Genomic DNA, 12920 nt, shown 5'->3' with positions numbered 1-12920 from the left:
TTCACAGTCCATGTTCTAATCCATGCCAGAGTTGTTTACTATATGGCCAAAATTATGTAGACACTCACTCGACCATGGGTTTGTTGGACATCCCATAATATAACATTCGGCATTTACAGTATATGGATTTGCTCTTTGTGACTATTATATTATAATGATGTTGGATGTTGGATGAGAAGGCCTGGTTCACAGTCCATGTTCTAATCCATGCCAACATTGTTTACTATATGGCCAAAATTATGTAGACACTCACTCGACCTTGGGTTTGTCGGACACCCCATAATATAACAATCAGCATTTATATGGATTTGCTCTTTGTGACTGTAAAATATTATAATGATGTTGGATGGATGAGAAGGCCTGGTTCACAGTCAATGTTCTAATCCATGCCAAAGTTGTTTACTATATGGCCAAAATTATGTAGACACTCATTTGACCATGGGTTTGTTGGACATCCCATTCCATAACAACAGGCATTAATATGGATTTGCTCTACTCCCCCTTTGGGACTGTGTCCCAGTCCATGTTCTAATCCATGCCAAAGGTATTCAATAGGGTTGCAGGTCACTACAGTTTCTCCAGACTCAATCATTATAAGTGGTGTAGACATACTTCTGACCTTATAATGTATGACGCAAGTTTCTGGAGTGACCACAGTTGTATATCCATATAAAACATAGATCTTCTCATGTGCACCACCCTGTTGTTGATTCTTGACAGGGACTGACCACCAGAATCCACCAATGAGAGCAGACTTTCATGAATTGAACACTATTGTTGCAGACGTGTGGGCAGAATGTACAATCTTACTTACATACATTTTTAAACAGGACCTCTGTGCTTATCATTTTCAACCACGACACTTGACGTCAGTGTCACACATCTTCCATTTAAACTCCTAATTTCATTCACATGTGCGTTTAGATCACTTGCTCTCTCTTTCCTCCCGCGTGGGTCGTATCTTCATTTCGGTAAATTTGAGGGAGTACTGCCAACCGGTCCAGGACGACCACTCGATCCCGTCGGCGTAGGAGGTGTGCTGGCCGCGTAGGTACTGGCCGTTCAGGTTGGACATGTGGCAGCTGTTGTACCACCAGGCGCCGTGGTAGAAGGACGCGCAGTTGTTCTCCGAGTGGTCGTTGTCTCGGTCCTTGGTGGTGAACTTCATACCGTTGTGTTTCAGCAAGGAGTCACCTGAACGTACACACACACAGAGAAAAGGGAGGATGGTAAAATAACCTCAGCACCGGCAGTGGTGTCATAGACATGACTCTCTCTGTGGCGCTTGATTGGACAGAGGTGCCACATGTTCACCCGCTTACTGCTGGGAGTTGAAGTCTTCAGAATTCTCAGAATCAGCGAGCAGAAACATGAGCGAGGTGGTTACGATCTAAACAGCAAGAAGGCTGTGTGAATCGGTGAATCAATAAGCAGAACCGAATCGGAATCAGAATCGCTAAAATGCAAACGATACCCAATCCTAGTCACCCTAGTCATGCCAGACCTGTTATTGGTGGTGTTTGATTACACTTAAGCATTAAGCATTAAGACCAATGTCCAATCTGGATTAGGTGATGGTCCTTCACATACTTTTTCATAGGTGGAGGCAAACTAGCCTGCACAAATGACTCATTTCAAAATAATGTAGACTGCCTATCTAGAACCTGGGCTTAAGCAGTTCACTGTGTACATGGATATAAAGCACGTCAGAATGGGAGATCGACTCTCAACTCTCTCAAATCTCATCCTGAATACGGGGACACCACAAGGTTGTGTCCTCAGCCCCCTCCTTTTCTCTCTTTTCACCCATGACTGCTCCCCAATCCACCCCACAATCACCATCATCAAGTTCGCTGATGACATCACCTACAGGGAGCCTACAGGAAGGAGGTCAAACACCAGATGAACTGGTGCTTACACAGTAACCCAGAAAACTGTGCTCCCTACCCTCTTCATTGAAGGAGAAGAGGTTGAGAGGGTGGAGAGGTCTCAGCCGACCTCACGTGGTCTGTCCACACCTCTTATCAGGTGGGGAAGGCCCATCAACGTCTTTACTTTCTCAGGAAGGTAAAGCAGGCTTAACTACCCCACCCCCTGCTGGTTAACTTCTACAGGGCCACCATTGAGACCATGACCATGACAATGAATAAATAAATGATAAAATGATAGAAAGGTGGCAGCTGTTACATGACCATGATTTTGGGATGTCCAACAAGATTATTGTAGTAGAACTGATGACCACAGAGCTCGTCTAAATGGTACTTTCACCTTTTCCTATATTGTCAGCAACTTCCGACTCTTGCTTTCAGACACCAACAAGGCACTGCAAATCCCTTCACTGGATTTTGTAGATCCCGTTCAGATCTCCAGTGGGAGTCTGGTGTAATTTTAACTGTCTGGGCCATAAGTGGTAAAGAGCAAAAACTTCCAGCACCTAGAATCCGTACAGCTCCCAACCAGGGACCTGACATTTACTACGGCCGTATTAAGACCTCGTCGGAGAGACGAGCGGTACCATATGCCGCAGAACCGCTTTAAGAACGTGCCAAGATACACCAATTATACTCTCGCAGGTTTCCCACGTGGCATAAGGCATATTGAACGTCTGTGGACTATAAGTAGAGGTTCGCAGCAACCCGTGTGTAGAGAAGTCTGACTTTTTTGGTCCCTGTGAGATTTTTGAAAGGTTAGGTATTGATGGGGTGCAGTAGACACAGCTGCAGTGGATAACTGAGATGATTCATTGAGATGATTCAGCTATCTAGTGTTCTTTAAATCAAGACAAAAGTTTGTGACCTCTCTAAACTCTCTTGCTGGTGGGTGACTGTATGCCACAGACATTTAAGCAGCCTGGTTTAGTTTGACAGTTTAATTGGACCGGCCATGACAGGGTCTTTGGTTGTTAAGTGACATTTAGTTAAGTTGGCTAATTAATCTAATTAGTGCAGATTCGTCTACTTTGATTCTTGACGCATCTACCACCCCAGTGCAGCTTATAGCCAGCTTCCGGCGTTGTGATGAAGCGTCGCTCCCTACTCCCTACACAGTTTGAAGTTCACTTCATTTGAACATTTTCGTTCAATACCTTTGGATTGGAATCTCACTGAAAATGGTGGAATACCCTACATAGTGCACTTCACAGGAACAACTAGGTTGAATGAAATGCTCCTAATGGTTGAAGGACCGCTTTCTGAACCAATCAGACCTTCTGATTTGAATTTTTAGTGATTTGAGAAATTCAGTTATTTGCATTTATTCAGTTTGCGTCACACAGATGATGTGTTAATGAAACGCTTGATTGGCTTTCTAACGAGTTCGTTTTTTACTTCACAACCGGGAAAAGTTTGGAGGTTTTTAATTATAAGCACATTTACAAAATAATGAATTATATTCCTAATGGGACACACGGTTATAAATGTAATAGCATCTGGAAGAACATAAACTAAGGTTATGATTTTTTTTTTTGCTGTGTTTTGTATTTTGGTTGCTGTGCCGTGATTTATCGTGCGCTTTTGTTTTGCAATGAAAACAAAATGTATCAGTTGAAGCTTTTAACTGGTACCTTCTTGTTACAGAAACTACATTTATTTGCACAATGACTAGAAAAGTAAAGGCACTAAGTAAAACAGCAAAATACTGTTGCTAATCTGTTGTTTTTTATCTGAATTTACAGATTATTTGTTTATTTCTACGCTACATTTCCAATGTATGTTTTGTGTATATTATATTGACTGGTGACTTGACTCGGACTCTAGTCTAAATACTCGTGACTTGACTCGGACTCTAGTCTAAATACTCGTGACTTGACTCGGACTCTAGCCTAAAGACTCGTGACTTGACTCGGACTCTAGCCTAAAGACTCGTGACTGGACTCAGACTAGTCTAAAGACTCGTGACTTGACTCGGACTCTAGCCTAAAGACTCGTGACTTGACTCGGACTCTAGCCTAAAGACTCGTGACTTGACTCGGACTCTAGCCTAAAGACTCGTGACTTGACTCGGACTCTAGCCTAAAGACTCGTGACTTGACTTGGACTCTAGCCTAAAGACTCGTGACTTGACTCGGACTCTAGCCTAAAGACTCGTGACTTGATTCGTACTCGTATTTTGTGACTTGTGAACATCTCTTTTAGAGCCACCCTATACCCCTACGTCTAATTTCACACATACTGTAGTTTTAATCCATATTTCTTCCGTTCTTCTTTTCTTAAGATCCCTTAATCTGGTTTCCTTCTTTACCTCTTTCGACCCTCATTCATCTTTCCTTTCATCGGCTCCCAGTAGGCAGCTTCCAATTGGTTCTTTGTTTCGAGGACACGGTTGTTTACGGTTCAGGTCCAGAGCGGTAATTAATTGGAAGTCATTAATTCTTTTATGCTTGTGTAGGTTCAAGGGTCCTTTTGCAGCAATGAACATGGTGTTATTTAATAATCTGCGTAACTACAGTTAGCATATGAAGTATTTTAATAACAATATTATAAAAACTAGAGGGTGTCAAGTGGCAAGTTAAAAGGCACAAAAATTAACTTTTTAAAGAGAAATTGAAGTCAGGTGATTTGGGACATCAGACATAATGTGGCAAATATATGCACCTCTTTGCACTGTACACTTTATAATTGCCTTGTATACTGAAATAACACCTCCATATGTACCCACAGGCCCTGCTGTTGTAGTGTGTTGTAATTATGCAGGTACTTGTTTGCATAATGTGAATCTTGATCTATCTACCGTCTGTCTGTCTGTCTGTCTGTCTGTCTGTCTGTCTGTCTGTCTGTCTGTCTGTCTGTCATTTATCTATCTCTCTGTCTGTCTGTCTTTCTGTCTATCAATCAATTTATCTATCTGTCTATCTATCTATCATCAATCTATCTATATATCTGTCTGTGTCTATCAATTTATCTGTCTGTCTATCTATGTCTGTCCGTCCGTCCGTCCGCCTATCAATCTATCTGTCTGTCTGTCTGTCTGTCTGTCTGTCTGTCTGTCTGTCTGTCTGTCTGTCTATCAATCAATTTATCTATCTGTTTGTCTATCTATCTATCTATCTATCTATCTATCTATCTATCTATCTATCTATCTATCTATCTATCTATCTATCTATCTATCTATCATCAATCTATCTGTCTGTCTATCATCAATCTATATATCTGTCTGTCATCAATCAATCTATCTATCTATCCAACTGTCTGTCTGTCATCAATCTATGTCTGTCTGTCTGTATATCATCAATCTATCTATCAATCTCTGTCTGTCATCAATCTATCTGTCTGTCTGTCTGTCTATTATCAATCTGTGTCTGTCTATCTGTCTGTCTGTTATCAATCTATCAATCTATCTATCAATCTGTCTATTATCTATCTAACTGTCTGTCTGTCTATCATCTGTCTAACTGTCTGTCTGCCTGTCTATCATCTATCTAACTATCTGTCTGTCAATCAATCTATTTGTCTATCTATCCGTCCATCCAGATCTATCTATCTATCTGTCTATCGATCTATCTATCTACCTGTCTTTCTGTCTGTCTGTCTGTCTATCTATCTATTTAAAGCAATTTCGCAAAGAACAGTGGGTCAGAATTCTCCCATTGCTTCCAAGGGTGGCACCACCAGTGATTAGGTTAAGGGGGTACTTACTTTTTCACATGGGTGGTACAAGTGATTGATCATTAAAAATGACGAAAAATAGATAAACAAACATGCTTTAATACCTGCCGTGCCGGTATAATCCCCGACGGTCAGCGGGTAGCCATCATCCTCGGGGTCTACCGAGAACAACCCGACCCCGAACATGTCGTAATGGGCAAACGCCGTGCTGTTCTCAAAGTCTTCCAGATCTATCCTCAACTCATAGTTGGCCTGGATCGTCAGAGCGTGGATCTGCTTCAGACCTGCGGAGCGAGATCAGAAAGAGACGAGAGTCATCAAAAAACCATCGGCGCCGACGACCGTCATCACAAAGCCATGATGCGCTCGCTGTCATTTATTCAGCCCGTCGTAGAAAACACGCGAACGGTACATTAACAGCGCCAGAGGGGGTACTAGTATTTCTATGGGTTTAAGATTCCTATCCAGCTTTTGATAAATTGACAGACGGACAGATATCACTTGTCATGTGTTGCTCAGTCGTAGACGGGGTGCCGGGATTGAGATTTTATGGCTCATTAATCTTTATCTCTAGAAACAGTAAAGCCTGGTTATGATGCGTCACCGAGTTGGCATCTGCCCTCTCGTTTTGAAGTAAACAAAACTGAATGATGTGAATAGAAATTTCACACTACTGATATGAACTTTTCTAACAGTTTGTGCTTTCCAATAGTAGGTGGACACCTGACCACATGCTTGGGGGATTATTGCCATGAAGTGTGTCTGTTGTAATTTAAGCCCATTTTGATTAAATGAAAAGGGCATGAGTGCAGTCAGGAAAATCAGTTCCTCACAGTAGATGTCCCAATTTATCCAAAATGTGTTCTATATAATTAAGATCACAGCTCTGGGCAGGTTGTTGAAGAGTGCACACACAGCGACTTCAGACTCGACTCTGACTCGTTACAAATGACTCGGGCTTGACTCACGACTTGCAAAAAAATGACTCTTAAACAACAAGAGTCCCAGCATGTTAACATTAGTTACGTGTGACAAGGAGGAGCTTGTCAATGATCTCAAGGGAGCTGGGAGCAGAGAAATGCTGGATATGACCCCAAGAACACCATCCCCACTGGGCATTTCTCTGCCTCCAAATACGGCGAGTGGAGTTGATGCCAAAGAGCTCAATTTTGGTCTCATCTGACCATATCACATTCTCCCAAGCTTTCTCGGAATCATTCAGGTGTTCATTGGCAAACTTCAGACGGGCCTGTACATGAGCCTTCTTGAGCAAAGGGACTTTGCGGGCACTGCAGGATCTCAATCCATTACGGCGAGGTGTGTTACTAATGGTTTTCTTGGTGACTGTGCTCCCAGTTCCCTTGAGATCATTGACAAGCTCCTCCCGTGTAATTCTGGGCTGACCTCACCTTTCTCAGAATCATTCTTACCCCACCAGGTGAGATCTTGCATGGAGCTCCAGAGTGAGGGCGATATATATATATATATACACACAAACAACCACATACAGTATGTGTATATAAGTAATCATTCTGATCGTGACGGCTCCGGCCGTCTTAACCCGCACAACGCACACAATGGGTAAATGTTACAGCCAGCTTCCGGCGTAGTGATGAAGCGTCGCTCCCTACTCCCTACACAGTTTGAAGTTCACTTCATTTGAACATTTTCGTCGTTTGGATTGGAATCTCACTTAAAACGGTGGAATACCCTACTTAGTGCACTTCACAGGAACAACTGGGGTGAATGGAACTCTCCTACAGAATTGGCACTAACGGTTGAAAGACCGTTTTCTAAACCAATCAGATCGTCTGATTCAAAGTTTTAGTAAGAAATGCTGTTATTTGCATTTATTCAGTTTGCGCCACACAGATGATGCGTCAATGAAATGCTTGATTGGCTTTCTAACGAGTTTGTGTTTTACTTCACAACCAGGAGAAGTTTGGAGGTTTTTAATTATAAGCACATTTACAAAATAACGGATTATATTCTTAATGGGACACACACTTATAAATTTAATAGCATCTGGAAAAACATAAGCTAAGGAAAGCAGTGGTTATGATTTTTTTTTTGCTGTATATCAGTTTAAGCTTTTAACTGATACCTTCATGTTACGGAAATTACATTCATTTGCACAATGACTAGGAAAGTAAAGGCACTAAGTAAAACGACAAAATACAGTTGCTAATCTGTTGTTTTTATCTGAACTTACATGTTATTTGTTTAATTCTATGCTACATTTCCAATATATGTTTTGTGTATATTATATTGACTGGTGACTTGACTTGGACTCTAGTCTACAGACTCGTGACTTGACTCGGACTCGTATTGTGTGACTTGTGAACATCTATGTGGTAAATCTGCTAGAGATGCTTCCACAAAAATGAAATACACTTTGTGTAATATTACAGTTTTTGTTTAATGATCTGAAACCATTATTTTTCACAACAACACAATATCAGGGACGAGTGGAAATGAGACGATTGCTTTTTAAACAAATGCGTTTCTCGATACAGCACATCGCACCATGCATGGAACAAATGAGAATGTTTTTTCCATATGAAGGATTTATAAAAGAGGTCCGGTCTTCTGCAGAACTGACAATCATGCTATCTGTTTTAAAAAGAGCAACCATTTAAAGAGCAAAGAAACTGAGGAATTCAGCTCATATTTATAACTTTCACTCTGACTTAATTAAATCCAATGAGAGTCTACCCCGAGCTTAGTTTCCAATATTTAAATACGTAGAGAACCAGTGTGGTGTTTTTCTTTCTCCTTGTTTAAAATCTAGGATACAACAGCACCAAAGAGATTCCGTCTATATTCTTAAAAAACATCAGGTGTGTCCCAGTTTGAATTAAGCGTGATTGTTTGGTATATTTAAAAATAAGGACTAGACGGTGTTTTGGCTTCGAATTATCATACTGATTGCTCACTTACTTGGTGAAAACTAAATCATTTATTGCATAAGTGTCTGTTATTTTTCCTTTATGACAATCATTTATACTGATTACTTATAAATAATATACTTATATATACATATATATAAACATAAGTAAGCATTTATAAGTAAACAAAAGTATAAATAGTTATAGTACTTTTACAGTACTGTATATTTATATACGTATATAATTGTATACCTACAAAGATGTACAGTACTGTATACTTACTTACTGTATATAAGCATATAATTGTATACCTATAAAATATACAGTAATTTATACTTAATTATATAAGTATATAATTGTATATCAACAACAATATACAGTACTGTGTACTTATTTATATAAGTATATAAGTAAGCATTTATAAGTAAACAGAAGTATATATACAGTAGTTGTTTAATTACTTTTACATTACTGTATACTTACATACGTATATAATTTTACACCTACAAATACTGTATATACAGTACTGTATTCTTACCTATTCTAACTTATATAAATATATTTACAAATACATTCAGTACTGTATACTTATATAATTATATATAATTATATAATTATAATTATATATAATTGTATACCTACAAATACATACAGTACTGTATACTTACTTATATAAGTATATAATTGTATACCTACAAATACATTCAGTACTGTATACTTACTTATATGAGTATATAATTGTATGCCTACAAATACATTCAGTACTGTATACTTACTTATATAAGTATATAATTGTATGCCTACAAATATATACAGTACTGTATACTTACTTATATAAGTATATAATAGTATACCTACTAATATATACAGTACTGTATACTTACTAATATAAGTATATAATTGTATACCTACAAATACCTTCAGTACTGTATACTTACTTATATAAGTACATAATTGTATACCTACAAATACATTCAGTACTGTATACTTACTTATATAAGTATATAATTGTGTGCCTACAAATATATACAGTACTGTATACTTACTTATATAAGTATATAATTGTATACTTACTAATATATACAGTACTGTATTCTTACTTATATAAGTATATAATTGTATACCTACTAATATATACAGTACTGTATTCTTACTTATATAAGTATAATTGTATATTTACAAATACATACAGTACTGTGTACTAACTTATATAAGTAGATAACCGTATACCTACAATTATGTACAGTACTGCATACATGTCTACATACTTTTGGTCACTGCTACTTTGATAGTTAATTATGTCTGATTTAATGTTGTCATAGAAACTAAAACTCAAACAATTCTGAGTAGCATCATAATTGCATTGTGCAACGCTAGTGGGTGTTGGATGTGAATGCTGGGTCGAGTCGTTAATCATCAAATAACCTTTTAAAAACAAACAACATTTAAAAAAAACAATGAATAAATTCCTGCACCTATTAGAAATGATATACAATAAGCATGTCGCTAGTTTCTCAAATAGTTTCCTTTTTTTACTTTAATGTACCCGTACTGCTTCGAATTCACATGTTCTTAAAATGTAGATCAGATGTGTTAAATATCACTCTAATTCCTGGCAGCCTCCATAAAGCTGCTTCCTCTTGATGCTTCATTATTAATTCTTATTTTTTGCACTTGCTGTACCACTTTAAGTTCACAAGTTCATTAACTGTTACTGCAACACTCCAATACCCTCACTTACTATGAAAAGAGCAGAGCCAATTATGACTACAGCTGCCAACGGAGAATATTTAAAAAGAGTTATGTATATAACCGTATACTTACTTATATATACTTAATTATATACTTACATCATTGTATACTTACAATTGTATACCTACAGTTATATACAGTACTGTATACTTATTTATTTTTAATTATCTACTTACATTATTGTATACTTGCAATTATATATCTACAATATAGACAGTACTGTATACTTACTTCTACTTACATAATTGAATACTTACAATTATAGATAGTACTGTAAACTTCAATAGTATAATAATAATAATATAATAATATAATTGTATACTTATCTATATACTTTTGTAATTGTATACTTACTTATATACTTACAAATATATACCTACAATTATATACAGTACTGTATACGTACTTATATACTTACATAACTGTATACTTACTTATATAATTGTATACTTACTTAAATACTTTTATAATTGTATGCTTAGTTATATACATATATAATTGTATACTTATATACTTTTATAATTGTATACTTATATACTTACATAACTGTATACTTACAATTATATACAGTACTGTATACTTATATACTTACAAATATATACAGTACTGTATACTTACTTATATACTTACAAACATATACAGTACTGTATACTTAAAAGTAAGCATTTATAAGTATACATAAGTATTTATAATTGTTAAATGTATATACAGTACTGTATACTTATATGCACTTACTTATATACTTACATAATTGGATACTTTACAATTATATACAGCACTGTATACTTACTTATATACTTACAAATATATACAGTACTGTACACATAAAAGTAAGCATTTATAAGTATACATAAGTATTTATAATTGTTAAATATATATACAGTACTGTATACTTATATACATTTACTTACAAATACTTATATAATTGTATACTTACATTTATATACAGTACTGTATACTTACTGATATACTTACAAATATATACAGTACTGTATACTTACTTATATACTTACAAATATATACAGTACTGTATACATATAAAAGTAAGCATTTATAAGTATACATAAGTATATTTGTTAAATGTATATACAGTACTACATACTTCCTTACACTTATACACTTACTTAAATACTTACATAATTGTATACCTACAATTATATACAGTACTGTATACTTACTTATATACTTATATAATTGTATACTTACAATTATATACAGTATTGTATACTTACTCATATACTTACAAATATATACAGTACTGTATACTTTTTAAGTAATTTATAAGTAAGTATACATGAGTATTTATAGTGGTTAAATGTATATACAGTACTGTATACTTACTTAATTGTATACTTACTTATATAATTGTATACATACTTTCAATACATTTACTTACATATACTTATATAATTGTATACTTACAATTATATACAGTACTGTAAACTTAATATATACTTATATAATAATACTTGCAATTATATACTTATGTATACTTAGTACTTTCTAATAAAATTGTCTACTTAAATGTATATACAGTACTGTATACTACTTAGATTTACTTAAATAATTGTATACTTACAATACACTCAACTCAAATGACATACAATTGCTTATATATGCTTATTTCTACATACTTACTTATATACGTACAATTATATAATACTAACTTCTTGATATCTATAAAGCTGAGGATGTTTTTAAAGAAAGTACCCCCCTTTTAATGGTCTCTGGCATTCCTACAGAAAGGTTGCAAATAATGGAAGTGAAAAACACTGCCTGGCCAAAAACAAAACAAGTCACACACTGTAATATTTCTTCGCACCGCCTTTAGCTTTGTTTCAGTGCCCATTTTCTGCGGAATTGTTTTGACAACCTTGAACAATGTCAAAACATTTATTTTCGTACTGTGCAGTCTCACAACTTCTTTTGGCGCTCCAATAAGTCGAGCCACTCTGTAAAGTCTTCGTCAGCACATCCCAAAGACTTTTGTAGACTAAATAATATCTATAAGTAGTGGTTTTCTTATAGCTACACATCTGTTTAGTCCCAATCCATTGAGTTCTTGCTGATATTTCATGTTTTGTCTGCTCAACTTCATTATGTTAATAAACATCCACTCCTGCATTTCAGGCCTGCAACACATTCCAAAAAAAAGTTGGGACGGGGGCAATTTAGGGCTAGTAATAAGATAAAAAAAACTAAATAATGAAGTGATTCAAAACAGGTGATTGTAATCATGGTTTGGTACGAATGCAGCATCCAGGAAAGGCCGAGTCCTTGATGAGCAAAGATGATCAGAGGATCTCCAGTTTATCAACAAATGTGTACCTACCTCAATGTACCTCAAAGAAAGATTGGAAGGGATTTGCATATTTCTCCCTCTACAGTGCATAATATCATTAAACCATTCAAGAAATCAGGGGGAATTTCATTGTGTAAAGGCCAAGGGTGCAAGCTTAACCTGAACGCCCGTGATCTTCGATCCCTCAGACAGCACTGCATCAAGATCCGCCACTCAACAATAGCTGATATAACCACATAGGTGAGGGATTACTTTGGCAAACCTTTGTCGAGCACTACAATACAGAGTTACATGCAGAAATGCCACTTCAAACTTTACTGTGCAAAATAGAAGCCTTATGTTACTCATGTCCAGGAGCGGCGTCGACTTCTCTGG

At 36.4% G+C, this 12920-nt stretch overlaps 1 protein-coding gene across 1 annotated transcript in view; it reads right to left on the bottom strand.

Moving 5' to 3' along the window:
• Nucleotides 1-795: 795 nt before the first annotated feature.
• fibcd1b (fibrinogen C domain containing 1b) overlaps nt 796-12920 on the bottom strand; it is a 108554-nt gene continuing 96429 nt past the window's right edge. The window contains 2 exon segments of the mRNA XM_062988621.1: nt 796-1194; nt 5708-5887. Of these exon segments, the coding sequence (XP_062844691.1) occupies nt 926-1194; nt 5708-5887 (449 nt within the window). The 3' untranslated portion in view covers nt 796-925.

This window comes from Trichomycterus rosablanca, chromosome 26 (assembly GCF_030014385.1).
Source record: "Trichomycterus rosablanca isolate fTriRos1 chromosome 26, fTriRos1.hap1, whole genome shotgun sequence".
Classification (NCBI taxonomy): domain Eukaryota; kingdom Metazoa; phylum Chordata; class Actinopteri; order Siluriformes; family Trichomycteridae; genus Trichomycterus; species Trichomycterus rosablanca.
This window is presented reverse-complemented; position numbering and strand designations above follow the sequence as displayed.